The sequence below is a fragment of the Colias philodice genome, chromosome 15, assembly GCF_061535455.1.
Source record: "Colias philodice isolate Cphi_HAF_F1 chromosome 15, ilColPhil1 Martin Lab GWU primary, whole genome shotgun sequence".
Classification (NCBI taxonomy): Eukaryota; Metazoa; Arthropoda; class Insecta; order Lepidoptera; family Pieridae; genus Colias; species Colias philodice.
This window is the reverse complement of record NC_143100.1, coordinates 4,939,776-4,956,930: the sequence shown is the minus strand read 5'-3', so window position 1 is coordinate 4,956,930 and position 17,155 is coordinate 4,939,776. Positions and strand designations below refer to the sequence as shown.

The 17,155-nt window shown below is 33.9% G+C and overlaps 1 protein-coding gene across 2 annotated transcripts; it reads left to right on the top strand.

Moving 5' to 3' along the window:
• Positions 1 to 1,508: 1,508 nt before the first annotated feature.
• ovo (transcriptional regulator ovo) lies at positions 1,509 to 14,431 on the top strand. Of its 2 annotated transcripts, none has more exons than XM_089703708.1 (4): positions 1,509 to 1,880; positions 9,906 to 11,641; positions 11,983 to 12,408; positions 12,817 to 14,431. In XM_089703708.1, the coding sequence occupies exons 1-4, from the start codon at positions 1,721 to 1,723 to the stop codon at positions 13,000 to 13,002; spliced, it is 2,508 nt and encodes an 835-aa protein (XP_089559834.1). In that variant the 5' UTR covers positions 1,509 to 1,720; the 3' UTR covers positions 13,003 to 14,431. The 2 variants fall into 2 exon arrangements, with proteins under 2 accessions (XP_089559834.1, XP_089559835.1); XM_089703709.1 differs by having other exon boundaries at positions 1,510 to 1,880; positions 9,906 to 11,584.
• The last annotated feature ends 2,724 nt before the right edge of the window (positions 14,432 to 17,155 follow it).

Below are 17,155 nucleotides of genomic sequence, written 5' to 3'. Positions count from 1 at the left end.
TCCAAGGATAAAAAGATTCAGGCTCAGCATGGGCTCAGCAAACAATATACACAAAAAAATTAACACCGTTTTCGCGAGACTTGAAGCTTAAGCTTACAGTATTAACTGTCTTGCACTAAGTAATCCCTTTTTTATTCTGACCAACAACTACGAATTGGTGTTTAGTCTGGCATACGAATTCTGTGAAATACATGTAAATAGTATACTTGTAACAAATCCTTAAGATTAACATTATTATCTACTCGAAGAAAGTGCTCATGGTTCATGTTTAATGCTAATTCCGGAAATTAGGAGGTTTACTTACAGGATGTTTATTGTGGTTATACCAAAGAATTAAATCAGCGTTTGAAATTTCCTGGATGACATCCCGATTGTACGGTAAAAGTAAAGTTAATTTTACAATCTACATAAATTGTGCCAACACATGTTAGAATACAAACAACTTCAAATATACCGACAAGGAATGAATGTCGCCACTGAAAAGAAAGAACAATGCTTTTTAATTTTTATTTCAAATCTGCATGAACAATGGTCGTTGTAAAATTTATAGAGGCAGTATTCCGTAGATAAATTCTTTTTGTAAATCCCAGTTCGTTAGGTACTAAGAAAACCCTTCGCTGATTGTTTTGTCTATGTTAGAGAATCTTTTATCTTCTAATCTGGCTGTCGATTGAAGCGCCGCGGCCGCCGACCTGCTTCGGGGTCTATACCTGAAATCTGAAGAAAAGCTTTCCTCATGAATATGCAATGATTTTTGTTTTAATTTAAAACAAGTATATATTTGACATATTATTCCTATGTAGGGTAATATGGTTTTTAAGGAAATTTAAAATTCTGCATGGTAATAAAAGTCTGCAAAAAACTTGTTTTTGTGTGGTGTTTCTCAATGTTAGCCAGAAGGGCTTCTACATTTTAACGCGGACGCGGGAGTGAACTGAAGGTTCACCCTGGTAGCGACATACACAAGGGCGTCCCCCCTTCACGGGGATCTCGAATTCGGAATCTCGTCGCTTGAGTGCAAAAAACTTCAAAATACCTATGTAATATTAAAATCGCCGACCTGTAATGATTCACAATTTGTGATTCAACTGACATACATACTTTAAGATTGAACCTTCCGGAAATTCACTTTATATTTTCCCAATCTTAATATAGATCATTAAGCAGACAACAATTAATGATATGAAGAATTGATGTGCAGTAATAATGAAACGCAATTAGCATAAACGGTTTAATTTAGATTGAAATTTTGAAAATGAAAATGTTTCCGGACTGGAATACCCACAGTGAGGAAGGACAATGAGTCTAAAGGAAATGAAAAGAACGGTATTATTAGTATAACAGTGGGAAGGTCTATGCGAGCACTTTTACTGGAATCTGTATTTATGATGGCGTGCAGAGGTGGCGGTACGGCGGTACGGCCGCGGCGGTCGACGCGGGCGCAAGGGACGGCGGGCGGCGCCGGCGCGGGCGCGGGCGGACTTGTTCAGGCAACGGTGTCGCTCGCACCACACACCTACTAGCTCTCAGTCCTTTCGCAGCGGCCAACGGTATCGCTTGTGCCGCTACTTGCTACGCACAAAATAAACAGCGACGCGAGGAAACCTATCGTGCAGTGTTACGATGCAAACTAGTGTTTATAGATTTTGGACGGGGTGATCTATTAGACTTTGTGATAGAGACAAACAAGGATTGAGTGCAGTGTTAATTGACGTTAAAAATGCCGAAAATCTTTTTGATAAAAAAGAGGCTGCATGAGCAGCAGCTCGGGTTGCAAGAAGGGCAGGAGTTGCTCGCGAGCAAAGCGGACTCCTTGTGCCCCGGCTCCCCTCTAGATGATGGTCCCATTCCGCTCCTGTCTAAGAAGGATAAAGAATGCGGTGAGTTAGTTTAACATTCATATACATAATGCGTCCATTCATTGCTTCAGACATCTTTTTGTACATGCTTCACTGTCATCCTGTTAAATTAAATGAATAACGACGCCTTTTATGGCATGTTCATCGGTCTTGTGTAATATACGTGCAGCATTTTCAATGTCAATCGCTCACGTGCTATTATTATTTTCGTATTTATTATTTACCTGTTTAATATAACTTTTTATTAATTTCATAACTGTATCAAGAGATGTACCATTTATTCTCACTTCCTCCATAACGGCTACTCCTTCAAAAAAAGGATACCCACACTTGAACAGAATCCTGTTTTGGACCACGCTCAAACAAATCTACCTGCGATCATGTGTGACTGTCGTGATCCTTAAGCTTTTTGTTAATCGTAAAAGGTTTCAAATTTATTTTCACTGCAAAATACAAAAACATATTTGACTATTAGCAGATCAAAGATATTATATGAAATGTAAGTGATATTGCCGCAGATAAATCAAAATTCGTTCAGACAAGCGAACCCAACGTCAACGAAGATTTTAACGGTGTCGGGTAGTTACTAAGCGTGAATCACTCATAACTGTCAGGTTTTTGCGTCTTTGCACCATATGTTTACTCACACTGTTGTGCTAAAAGTTTTTCTGTGCTAATATGTTTCCACTTTATAGGATTTGAGGAGAACCTAAGACTGTATACCTATGATTATGTTTTCGGGAGTCAAGATTACTGTTCCATTTTGCAAATTCTTGTTGAATTTGCTTAATCATTGACGAAAAATTTCCACCTTAATTTTATGGCACACGTATCAGGATTATTATCTATATAAAAGAAATATAAAGATTAATCAATTACTCGCTATAGATGGTCACAGTAACGTCACGGCACGAGACAGGAATTGACCGGACGATGTTAGTGAGGTGTCAATGATTGCTATACAAAAGCGCACTTCCGTTGTTTTAGAACTGTTTTTAACGTTGTGTGCTTACATCCTATGTTGTAGGTTTTAATGTCACTTCCAAACAATTCTACGGCCTTAGAATTAGACATTTTTATAACAAAACTGACAGTGGGTATCACGAAGATTGAAGAAACGTTATCTTTATAAATTGGTACATAACATTAATGATATTATTATTCATGTTACCAAGATTTTAAATTAGGAGAAACCTATGTCAGTTAATTCTGATTTTTCAACGTAATTAAAACGTATCAGAGATGGTCAAGTTCGCGTGGTATAGTACCTTTTATGAGTAAGGTGTCAATGATAACAGCACAATAGCGCTTCCGTCGCCTGCTTTGTATTTAGGTTAGTCACCGCTGTTTGACATTTCAATAACATTAACTTTTAAACAGGTACTGGAAAATACGGTTCACGATCTCTATAAAAAACGTCTTCAACATCACAATTAGATAATGCTCGGCTTGTCAACTAATAAGAAAATTCTCGTGATTGACATAATTTCTGTAGTAGATAATTACACAAATCCACTCGACTTTCAGTGGCATGATTAAAACCACGCAAAGTTGACCTAGAATAAAAGTAGATTTATAAAATTAGGGATGATAAAGTAAAATATCTCCTGATAAAATTTTAATGTGTTCAATTGCATGGAGCTTATGAAGTAGAACCTTAAAATAGATATACTTATTCATATTTTTTTAATCCAAGTTCCACTTAATGAAAACATTAAAATTGATTCAATTTATACGTAAACAGGCATCAGATGCGAATAACAAACAAAAATTAAACAAATGGTTTGTGCTAATAGTTTTAAAGCAACCAAGTACTTAGCTAATGTAGCAAAAATAATCGATAGCACCGTTACAGAGTACCCGTATAGAAGTTTATCGCTATTGTAAGTGAAATTATAAATAGACTAAAATGAATAGTACATAATTAGGTACACAGGTGATTCTACACCTGCTTCTGCAGTAAAGGGTGCAAATGTATGAAAGGTCACAATGTAAAAGGTAAAGTTTAAAGGGGAGCAAGATGGGGTCGTGTCGACCTTCCGTGAGCACCTAACTTACAATTTAGACGACAAGTGTATATGACCATTTACAGTTATTCTCTCTTATCTTTTTCTACAATTTAGGTTATTATGATTTAATACAATGATATAAGAAATTGATGTTTATAAATTATATTCTACTTTGGATATTCATTTCGAACGTGTCTTCGATAGAGAACTAGATCTACCCTAAAATGTTACTTATAATAAAAATAATAAGCTAAAATTATTGAGTTGTTAGACTTTCAATTTAGCCTTTCACATTTACCAAACATCCTATTCCACTATTCAGAAAACATAACGAAAATAAGTAATCCCATGCAATTTGTGTGCATGTAAATTTGACCGATGTACTGATGTACTACCACCATCAAAGTATTATCAAAACTATGTTTATATATGCCTAAATTTAGTGAAATTAATGTTATTAATTTAAACATATAAAATAACTATTCGAGATCAGTACAAAAGACTTCAACGCGTATCGTAGAAGTGTATCGTGAAGACGGTTACATAATAAACAGTTACTTTATTTATTAATTATTATCGCCACCTTTTAAAATTACATTCTTAAATTCGCATTAAGTTACAATAACTTGATACTTACTTGTTTTACCGCTAATAACGTTGGGTTTACTGAAGTGGTATAACAACTTTTAAGAATATACATATTTCATAATAAGTTGAAATGTTTGTTAAGTTCTATCTTTAATAATATTTATTGCAATATACATTAATTTTTTTCAAAAATAAAATACTCGAAAGAATTTATTTAAAGATTTTCCAAGTATAATATTTCATGCGAATTAAACATGAAATACTTTAATTAATGATACCTTCGTTCAATTAATACTGATGACACTATATTTTATATTGTCATATTAAAAATATGACACTCGTTCGCAATATAACCTTTCTGATGCTCTGTCTTTATACAGAAGCAACTGGTATAATAATAAAACATAAATAGCATGTAGGTAGTAGGTACTCCATCAAATATGCAGGTCTTTTTAAAGTTAAAATTATGTCCCGAACTTAAATCATAAGAATAGACATTAGCCTATATATAACACATAATTACCTGAATCGTTATGATTATCAATTAATTAATGGTAAATTCTTAAATTTTCTTTACAATTCGAATCATACGAAGTGAATGAACAAAATTCCCTTGAAACAGTAGGCATCTCGCATATCGGTGAACCGTTTACAATCGGTAAAAAAACATGAATCTTTTTGCATTACCAAAAGGAAAATAAATTTTACCATGTGGCCGCCAGCACCATTGTATCGTCCAGCCATTGTATTGAAGTTGCCTTTTTAAGGATTTACCTTTACAAAGATTTGCGATAAATATACTCCGATTACATTCATAATGGAGCAAAACTGTTCTCGGAATGACTTAAACCGAACAATTGCACTTTAATCGGAGATCTTTCAATTATTCTTTCTTTACATTATTGGTTACTGAGAAGGATACTTAATATTTTGTGTTTTGGGTATACATTTTCGTAATATTGTGATGTGTTTAATTTGTTGTATTATATGATTTATTTTCAAAATATCAAGTTAATGATGTATTGAAATACATACCTACTTCAGTAGAAATTTCCTTTCCATTGTATGGGTAGATAATATTATGTAGGACATAGTATGTTTTAAGAAAAAAGTAATTATCATTAGCTAAAAGTTTAAAGCGACAAAAAATCAGTAAAGCGACCCACTTAAGCGATTAGAATATTTCGCCATTAATTTTTTGCGCAGTCCTGGGCATGGCTCGTGAAGTGTTCTAGGAACGACTGGTCACACATGTCTCAAGATATTCTCCATACACCGGTTTCGTTAACGCACGAGATGCGGGTTCCAGTTTTTAATTATCGCTCATGCCAATTTTAAAAAGCATCTGCTTGTTTGTGTACATTCTGTGTTTTTTCACCAACTACAGTTTATAGCGCGTCCTTTCCAGATGTTCAATACAAATATGGATAATTCGATTATATAAAATTTTAACGAACGTCGATCTGAACAACGGCAGGCTTGTTCTGTTTGATATTACTTTATAAAATAAGTATAGACATATACATGAAATTATTCTATAATGCCACAAAAACCACGACCACTGAAGTCATTACGGTACGCGTTAAGATTGTGGGAAAGAAGCGACTGTAACCAATTGAGTATATTGCGGAAACAATAAAATCTAGTATTAAATAGGTTTTGATTAGTACATATTTACTATTTATTATAGCACTATAAGATCAGATAGGTTATCGCATTATCTCCTATAAAATAGTGCTGAAGGCAATCGAGGCTAATTAAATATTTTGAGTTGTTACTTATAGTTAGAGCAATAGTATATTCTGTATTTAAAAGGCTGAGATATATTATAATAATTTTCATATACGCTACAACGGTTTAAATCACGCTCTATGAATGTGCACATAATATGTTCGTCATCACTGAAACGTTATGAAGTAGGTAAATACTGTTATACACGTGCATTCAAAGTATTCATTATTTTAGAACTTGTATTGCATATTGCAATCATATTATGTTGTTTACTGCACCGATATATATAAACCAAGTATGTATAAAGTGATATATCTACATCTAAAGTACCTTTTATTTCTTTCAAGTTTGAATGATGTTTTCGACGTTTGAGCTATTTGTTATATCGAAACACATTAAGGACCACCTGGGACGAACTGGACATTTTTATCGATGCTTCGAAAAATAATCCTTCTAAAAATATAGATAAAGTATGACTAAAGTACGGTTATAGCAGACATCTTGATATATTCCGTTGGAGTGGACAAGGTTTTCATATGTGGACTATAAACATTTAAGGCAAATAAAAATAAACAGAATAGTGAGCGTTTCGCACGCACCCATAGCGAGCATAAGGTCATCTCTATTGTTTTGTCATGCCATACAAAGATAATCATTTCGTGTAGGTATTTTAGAGTAATTTGCCAAATAACGCCTACGGTGCCTACAAAGGACTGTTCCAAATAATACCTGAATAGTGCCTTACGAACTTGTCGAGAACATGTTTCAGAACTAGGGTGTCAATTCAATATAAATTCAGAATATTTGAATTATTATTATATTATGCAATAATTTGTCCTATGTATTTCACACAATAATTCAACACAAAAATGTGTTTTCATAGTTTGAAGTTAAACGTTCATATATTACCATAAAGCTAAAAAAATATATTTGATCTGGCCCTTAATAACTACCATAATTTAATTTCGCACAAACATATAACAATAATCTATTTCTATTAATATTTATTCTCATATAATGTGTGGGAACATAATAATACTTCTTAAAAAAATAACGGTTGAACATAATTATAAACGTGTTTTATATTCAAGCGCAGCCTACAACCTGTAATTGCGGGCTGACCACGAAAACAAATCATTTGATCGCCTTCATAGATACAAGTTTTTTAACACACCAAATTAGTAACTTCTAGCCTTGAACACTTCGCTAAACATATTTGGGTCATTCACCCTCGCCAAATCTGGTTGTGATTCACGTTGTGATCAAAGTAATAAACTGTTGAACAGTTTTTGTAGCTATTCATTTTAAAGAAACGAAACACTAAATCGATGATATTTTTTTGTTGCGCGAATGTTTTTATCCGAAAAGTTCAACTATAGAAAAGAGCGTTTAAATTTATAATAGGAGTAGATATGTGTTCTTTAGTACTGTCGCAAGTTTGTCATTGAAGTAGCTTTTAGCTCGGTAAATTCAGACTTCAGAGTAAACTGTTTGCTTGGGAAAATTTAAAATTATTTACAGATAATATATAAATCGGAATTATTGGGTAAAATAAAAAATCTAACATTTATTTTAGTGTCGAAAAAACGGGATTAAAATTAAAAACCTCTACTATTAATAGATAATAAACTTTTAACCATTATCAGCGTAAAAGACGCAGGTACTAATGAACACTAATATACGACCGTACCCATGATAAATAATTCAGTACAAAAAATGTCCTTCTCAACGACCTTTAACCGATCCTCGGCGGGCAGTGCGATCCCGATGTACCGTGTGTTATCGGTACTTATGTTTATGGAAAAAAGGCCTCAACGGAATTTTATGTGCTTCGTCCGGAGCGGTTCCTCGTAGCTGTCTTACGTTTTTAAAGCGTTAAATGCTAACAGCGTCCGATAACCCCGAGAAGCAAGGACATGCTAGTTGCCTGCTGGCCCGACGCGTTGTTTTTTATTGATGTTCACATTGCTAGCTTAACTGCCTTGTTGAATGTGAAACATTTTGTCATAATAAACTTGAAAATGTTAAAGCATTCATTTCTTGTAAAAGTGAATGAAGTACCCGTTTTAAATTGACGTCTTTTACTTCACAACATTCAGCAAGTCCAACATTATAACGACTTGCCAGCAACGTGCCATAATTAATCATTTTGGCATATCTATTAGAATGGCATTTTCCCAATGATAAATGTTCCAGTAATTACATCTAATATTATAACTTAGAACCGCAAATTTTATTTAGCTAAAATATGGACCATAATTAAAAAGCAATTAGTATATGGATTTTTAATATCTAATCATCATTTAGAAATTTCGATTTACGTAGCGAAATTATGTGACTAAACTATCAAAGTTATTAAAAAGAATTAAAATTAAATGATTTTGTCTACCTGTTTACCAAAATCTGACTGACTAATTAGCTGAGATGTGAATAAAAATTTATTCCGCCCGAGAATATCTAATTATTGCCAAAACCGACCAATGAAGGCTGCTTTTAATAGCCAAATAATGAGTGTTCGTATTCAAGGTTATACATACAGTTTCTTGGCAGGAAACAGAGAGTAACTGAATAGATATGGACATGGTAATTACGGGGCCTTCACTTACCGTTTTAGAATAAAAACCGCACTATTTAAATAGACCTCGTTAACAATGACTTCAATGCTAAATAATATAGTACGATGTATGGTAGATAAATGGTGAGATAAATGCTAGACACATTAGAGTCTAGACAAATCCGTTTATACCTACTAGAAACAGACATGATGTTACATTTAAATGATTTCAATATTTCCATTTCCATAATTTTAGTTCTTGTAAAAATAATTCAATTTCATTCTATAAATCTGTGACCAATGATAACTGTCAGTAATGGTGTTATATGGATGGGGGTTCAAAAATTCAAGTTTGCGTTGTCACGCCTGGCTGCGCGGCCGCATACAATTACGAAGACTGTAAAAAAGGGCTCAACAATGCTGGCCTCGTCCTTGGATCCCTAACAAAAGCTAAGAAAGGGCAAAGGAACCCGTTTGATGCAACCTTGGGACTTTCACTAACTACCTACGCATGTTTTATGTCTACAGATTCAAGATGAACCATTATTGACATTAATTTCTTTCACTTTTAACTATAATTGGTTTCTACAATCTTGATTGAACTTGTTGGAGTATAATATGTAGAATAAATAACTTTAAAATACACAAAACGAAATCAAAAGTTTAGTTCTTACGTTCGGCATACAGTCCTTAAAATATGATGTCTGTATAGATAACATGAGCACGAAAGTTGATTCACCTTCTTCTTTCCTAGATATAAATAAATAGTAATATTAAATCTCGTATAGGTCTATGAAGGAAATAATTAAAACAGATAAGAGTCATAGTTCATAAATTTTTGAGTAATAATTTCGAGAATGATCACAACGGTCAACAATAAATTTATAAAAATTATGTGCTTGGGAGAGGACGATACTGAATTGGTTATTTTATGGTATGCCAATTATAATAATGCGATACGCACACATAAAAGTATATAATATGTGGGTGTGTATGTGGAGGCGAGCATTACCGTTATGGAGGCACATACCAGTGACGTCAACGAGGCCTTATGCCATCGACGCTACAGTCTACACGAATACGTTATACGGAGAATAGTTACTATTTTATTAGTTAGTATTACATTATTTACAGTTCTTTTAAAAATATTATTTTTATTTTCAGATCGCGACGTATTCGGTGAAAGCAATGGAAATAGAACATCGCAAGAGAGACGCACTAAAGAGCCGAGAAGATTCATATCTTCCATCCTCGGGGGTGAAATTCCTTACGGAAGTCACAGAGGTCATGTCCTGACACAAGCAGAAAGAAAACAATATTTGCCTGTAGCAGTTGATAGCAAAAAAGTTGAAGATAAACCCTTAATAAAGGAAGAAAAAGATGTATTACAAGCCGATCCAATTGTTCTTCCGTCTAGGAATTCGCCTTCACCTGAAGCTACACCATCACCTGGTATTGATAATAATGTCACATGCCAAAAAGTTTCAGTTATTCAAAGAACACCATCACAATCACAATTCCAAAACAACAAAAAAGAATTATCTGATGTATGCCTTCCAGTTACTTTACCTCCTTCAGAACCAGAACAAGATCAGCCAATAGACTACGCAATAGCTAAGAAGAGAGGCGAGACTGAAGACGAAGAAACCGAAAAGAAAATAAGAGAACAAAGACGAACCAGCAGTTCCAAAATTGCTAACGGTATTTTGGCAAGACCAGTACTAGTATTAAGAAATTGTCCTGGGAATAAATTACCAGGCATTATCAACGCTGCCGCAGGCCATGGTCGCTCAACTAATGGAAATAGTTCAAATTCTGGTTCACAAAGTACCGGTGGGTCAGGAAGTTTTAGCTCAGGTGCTGGCAGTGCAGCCCCCTCTTCGGGTGGAGGTGGAGGAGCGCTTGGTGGCGGATCTGGTAGCGGTGGTAATGGTCGTGATGGTAGATCAAATTATGGACCTAACAGCCCGCCCACAGGCAGCCTTCCACCCTTTTATGAAACACTCGGACCAAACACCAAAGGAGGACAAAGTTCGTTTAATGCAAACGGTAACTTTTCAAACGAATTTAATATGATAAATGGTTTTAACATGGATTGTGAAAATACAGATAATGCTAACACAAATTTCCCAGAACAAAGTAAACAATATTCTTTAATGCAAAACGCGCACTATGGAATTGCATTGAAAGATGAAGAAATTGATTACGACCGGATTGAAAATAAACTAGAAAATCTTGGATCTATCGGTAATTACAGTAACAATTTCGATGATTCTATGGTTGTAGATATGGGTGAAGATGTAATTGACAACAATCAATTTTATACAACTTTAACTTTTGCTTCTAATGAAGGGATTTTAGGTAATCTTTCTGACTCTACCGAAGACTTTGCTAGCCTTCTCAACAATCACGTTGAACAAATAACAGATTCAGAAATCCGAGAATCTTCATCCATTACACCTGATTCTGTTCACAATGGTGTAGATATTGAATCTTTAGCGGAACAAGTAAATCTAAGCAGACAGTATTACGAAAAAGCAAACTACATTGCTTTTGCAAGCCAAGAACAAGGTTCCTCTTATGGATTTGCTAAGGAACGACCAGATTTATTAATGCAGCTTAATCCAGCACTCTTACCCCACAACGAAGGTCAAATGCAACAACTACAAATTCATGTACAACTTCAACAAAGACAACAAATACTGTCTCCTGGTTTCCCTTTCACTAGTCATTCCTTGGATTTGGATTCACCAACTGGAGTTTCACTTCCATCACCTGGAGGCAACAGTTCCCTGGATGGCAACAATCACATCGAGAACTCATCTTTAAGCCCTGCTGCTGCTGTAAGTGTGAAGAAAGGCTCAGTCGCCGATAGCAAAATTCAAATCTTGCAACAAAGGGTAAGCATTATTTGATTTTAAGGCGAAGCTCTCAATCGTTTCTCATTCAATGTCATCTTCGACACAATTAAATAAAAAAGTGTAAATATGTATTTGCTGGAACATCACGATGACATTGAAATTTGAATGTACAATACCGTTAATATATAACGCTGAGCCTGAATCAACTTATGCTTTTACCTACTGCAACTTTATTCTTGTTTATTTACGTACCATTTTTTTCTACGGACAGCTGTCTTTTATATCGCTCAGCTTTATAATTTGACGAATAAATACTTATACATAAGTAGCTGTCCAAACATAACATCAATAATACTAAAAGTATTACTTTTTCTTTACAGTTGGGCCTTCCTGCTGAACTGCCATTAGAATTTATAAACGGAGGTCACGGTGTAAAAAATCCTCTAGCCACTGAAGCAAATGCCAGACAAAGAGAAGAGGAGAAGAATAAACAAGTATTAGTAAGCGAAGATGATCCCACAAAATTCGTGTGCAGAGTATGCTCAAAGAACTTTAGCTTGCAGAGGCTGCTAAACCGTCACATGAAGTGTCACTCTGACGTGAAACGGTATCTCTGCACGTTCTGCGGAAAAGGATTCAACGACACCTTTGACTTAAAAAGACACACACGAACTCACACTGGAGTCCGACCCTACAAGTGCAATCTATGTGAAAAATCTTTCACCCAAAGATGTTCGCTAGAATCTCACTGTTTGAAAGTTCATGGCGTACAACATACATATGCTTATAAAGAGAGGAGGACTAAGGTGGGTATTATTCTTAAATATTCCCTCATAATTAAAGGTCTAAGACATGTATTGAATATATCCCATATAACAATGTTCCATAGTTATTACATACTAGCTTTCCACCCGCAGCTTCGCCCGCGCAGTCAAAGAAAAACCCGCATAGTTCCCGTTCCCGTGGGATTTCCGGGATAAAACCTATCCTATTTCCCGGGATAAAAAGTAGCCTATGTCCTTTCTCGGATATCAAAATATCTCTATACCAAATTTCATGCCAATTGGTTCAGTAGTTAAGGCGTGATTGAGTAACAGACAGACAGACAGAGTTACTTTCGCATTTATTTCGCATTTATAATATTATATAGTATTGATTACATATGTAATGTTTTTTTATATCTACCATATCTTATAATAACATCTCATTTACAGATGTACGTCTGCGAAGAATGCGGCCACACAACTTCCGAGCCCGAAGAGCACTACATGCACCTTAAAAAACAACATCCATACTCTCCAGCCTTACTCAAGTTCTACGACAAACGACATTTCAAGTTCACAAACGCAACGTTCGCAAATCAACTACTAGGACAATTACCTATGCCAGTCCACAACTAATAATAAGACGTTTTTAAATACAAATAATATTCAAGATTTCTGCTAAAAAGATGTGTTGTAATATTGAAAAAATTACGAATTTATTCCGTCCGTTGGTTATAAAAGAATGTAAAGCAATCCCAGTGCATGTTGTGTGTCTTCTGTCACGATTTAGTTTATAAAGATTACTGTCTTCCAAGCTAACTGTAGATCTCCTGATTATTGAGGAATATTATTAACAACTTTAATATGGGAGCTGCGTCTCCTTTTTAAAATACCTTAATTTTTTAACAGTCAGAGGAGACTCCATTAGCCTATTGCGTTAGGCATGACTGCAATAATTAAAAAATCAAAGTATCGGGTATTATGTGCAATGTTTGGTGATGGTACGGGGTTAGTCTTAAGTTTAAATGTAGCTGCAGAATAATAATTAAGACTTAAGATACCTATGTAGGTTTTATGATAATAACACATTTGCGGTTTCATTTCAAGTCAGCGTAGGTTAGAATAGAATGCATAGTGGATGGTGCTAATAGCGAGATTATGAATCGCTGAATTGAAATGAAACAATCTATGGACCGGATGACGTTTTTGTCCGATTCATTAATAAAATAATACTTACTTCGAGTGCGTTATACGCCTCGATAGTAATTAACTCAATTAAGGAATCTCGTTTCTTTCCTTTCTAGTGATATTAGATTCTAATTGACATTAAAATGATAACACAATTCATGTCACAATTTAATGTGTACTTAATACGTTATGTTTGTTTTTGTTGGTACTTATTTTGTAACAAAATTTTTAAATTTATACGTGAACGCTCGCCCAGAGCTCACATTAAGTCGTACCAAGTTTAAATGCATTTCTAGAAGTATTTATATGATTAAATTATAAAAATAATTGGTTTACAGTGTGTGCTGTGAGTGTGTGTAAGAATTATCTATTGTGCTAAGTTATTTAATGCGTTGATTGTTATTACATAATAGAATATACAAAGTGTAATTGAAATAACGCACGTGTTATGCGTAATTAAGAGTTTAAGAAGTTATGATGCTCAATTTCGGTACATTTGCGCTTTCACAGCGAAGCTTGTGGATATTAATGAAAAATTTGTAAATATTACTAAATTTATATATTAGTAGTAAATTTTAAAAATATTTTAGTGGTACCTTATTAGCTTTATGAGATTTCTAAAAAGAGAATATTGTATAAATTTGTATGAAAATTGTTATAGCATTTTGTACGAAGAATTCTTTGATCTGAGCGTATTGGCTTATCAACAGTAATTGGTTACACTCAATTATCTTGTGATAGCGCAATGCCTTAATTTTAACTACTTATCGATTGCATTTACTAGCATTTTGATGGCAATGTAAAGTTATAGTTTCATATTTTTAGAAACAATCTGTTACATTGTACTGATAAGCAATAATATAATATCATGATTAAATATATGGTTTTATTTCGCTCCTATGAGTTCTAACACTCGCATTAAGCGCGTCACACACGCTGAAGATACTATAATATTTTATCTTAAGATACTGTATATTTTATATTACAGTATCTTAATGTATCCGGTATCAGCGTTCTGACCATCATTTTTCTTTTTGTCATTGCGTACTAAGACCCCTGTAGAACCGCCATCCTGTTACAAATGACCCGAAATTTTGTGTGTGCCCCAAGGACAAAAAGAAAAATGATGGTCAGAACGCTGATATCGGATACCTTAAGATACTTTATATTACAGTATCTTAAGATAAAATATTATAGTATCTTCACCGTGTGTGACGCACTTTAAGCTCTACAATAGTAGAGTAGTTCATATGGCGCTGTTAAGACAAAGATTCCCAAAACTTTTGATACTTACTTGTTAACGGGACAAACATAAACCTGAATGTTGTTCCAGTCTCGATCGCTGCGCTAGTACTGAAATTTTAAACACGCTTTTGTAATTCGTAATAAGGCGTGATTCATTATTATATTAGATAAATGTACATGTCAAATCTAATAAAAAACTCAGGTGAGTATTTATAATTTTTACTATTTGCTATTTTCGATGTGGCTTATCCAAACCTGGAGCAGGAGTTTTGAACCCTTGACCGCTGAATTGCGGCGAATTATGATAGTGGGATATATACGTATAAAATTTATACCATATTTAATATGGTCACAATTAATAAATAAGGAGATAGCTTGATTTTGAATAAAAAGTAACTCGAAAAATGCGCAGTTATTTCAAATCCAAACATTTTTACTAACCGTTCTAATAACTAGACTTCTTCAGAACCAGGCCTTCAGAAGTGCTTTGGAATAGTAAAAATACACGATTAACCCAAAGAATATCATTTGAGTTCACTCAACTTAACTTTTCAAATGCAACCAAACCCCTTATTTCCTTTTATGACGAACTAATTAACAGTTCAAGCCTTTAATTGGTTCACATAGTTAATATATATTATTATAATTATGTTTTTTTCTGCACATTTATGTATAAAAATAAATCGATGAGATTTGATAACTTCCTAGTTCCTATAGGATCTTTGTTGGATAAGTTTAATCGAATTCCTTATTAATTAATACTTAATAAAAAATGACCTACAAAGTTATGGTTAACTAGCAAACCCGGTGAACTCCGTTTCGCTACCAGAGACACCTTTTCTTTGCTAGGTATAAACCTCACGGAGCCCGAGACCTTTCCAACGAATGCAAAACCGTGGAAATCGGTTCGAGCGTTCTGGAGTTATAGTGTCAGGAAGGAAAAACCTACTTATTTTTATATAGTAGATTATTATATTTGACGCAAACTAATTATTTATAAATTAACGTAAGGGAGTGTCCATAAATTACGTGAGGTGTTTTTTTCAATTTTTTGACCTTCCTCCCCCCCCTGGTGAGATGTCGTGAGATTTTATTTTAGTTTCAAAATAGTATAAGTAACAATTTACATACAAATTTTCTATAACATGACATTGCTCAAACCAATTCAAAAGGAGACTTTATTTAGGCGAGCTTAACTGTGCAAATTTTAATGTCTATTCACTATTGGTATGCTATAACTAATAACTATAGAGCACTTCAAGTAGATCTCTAAATTTAAATAGAGTAGAATTTCAAATCGTAGTTTATTTACTTGCCTCATAGGTAAAAAGTCCATTCTTTGACTGGGTCTCCGAACCAATTTTTATAAATAACCTATAGAACATTAGAGCAATTTTAATGCTCGACGACGAAGTATAGATTTAAACGAAATTTTTATCAATAATATCCCATTGAGCCCCAAGCGGCCCGATCGGTCCCAGACACAATAGATTTTCTATTGTGTCTGTGGTTCCGGGGCCTGAGTTACTACATAATTCGCTATCGCTTTTATAAAACTACCCAATTTTAATCAGTAAAAGAAATATAAAGTTAAATAGCATGAAATAAAGAAAAGTTTCAGATAATTAAGAAAATACATTATGAGCAACATAATGAAATTGTTATTTTTATTATTGAAATTCGATTATTATTTTCCTATAAACGTTGACATGTGATGTATATTTAATTTAACCTCATGGGCCTACTGCTTTACTAATTGATTTATGATAGTAATCTATCAATATATATAATGTAGCCCTACAGTTTTCTTCACATTCCCTCATATAGGTACGTACGTAAAAGCTTCACAATGATCAAACAAAAATTAGTAAAAGAACATACTGATAGAATTAAAGCAGTCGCCCCTTACTTACCACTTTTATATTTATTGTATATAACAAATAACACGGGATTTAAAAGGACAAGTAACGTTTTAACTAATTTAAAACTGTTTATATTGCCCTTTATAACCATTGTGTGTGGGACGATTATATCCTGGAAGGCTTTGTATTTTATACAGTTTATTAGAGCGCCATTAGCTGTTATAGCATTAATGATAACATTATTTTCTGTTTCGATTTTTGTATACGTGGGTGTCATAAGGAGGGATGCGCTTATTAAACTTTTTAATATCTGCGTTGATATTGATATATTAATTGGTGCAAGGGAAACTAAATTTATGAGGAACATAGAACACAGGGGATTTATTTTCTATGTGTTTGTTATTACGAATGTTGCAATAATTACAGCCATAACTCTTGTAATAACTACAAATTCATCTATTTCAACTACAATAATTGGAACTTTATTAGTGATT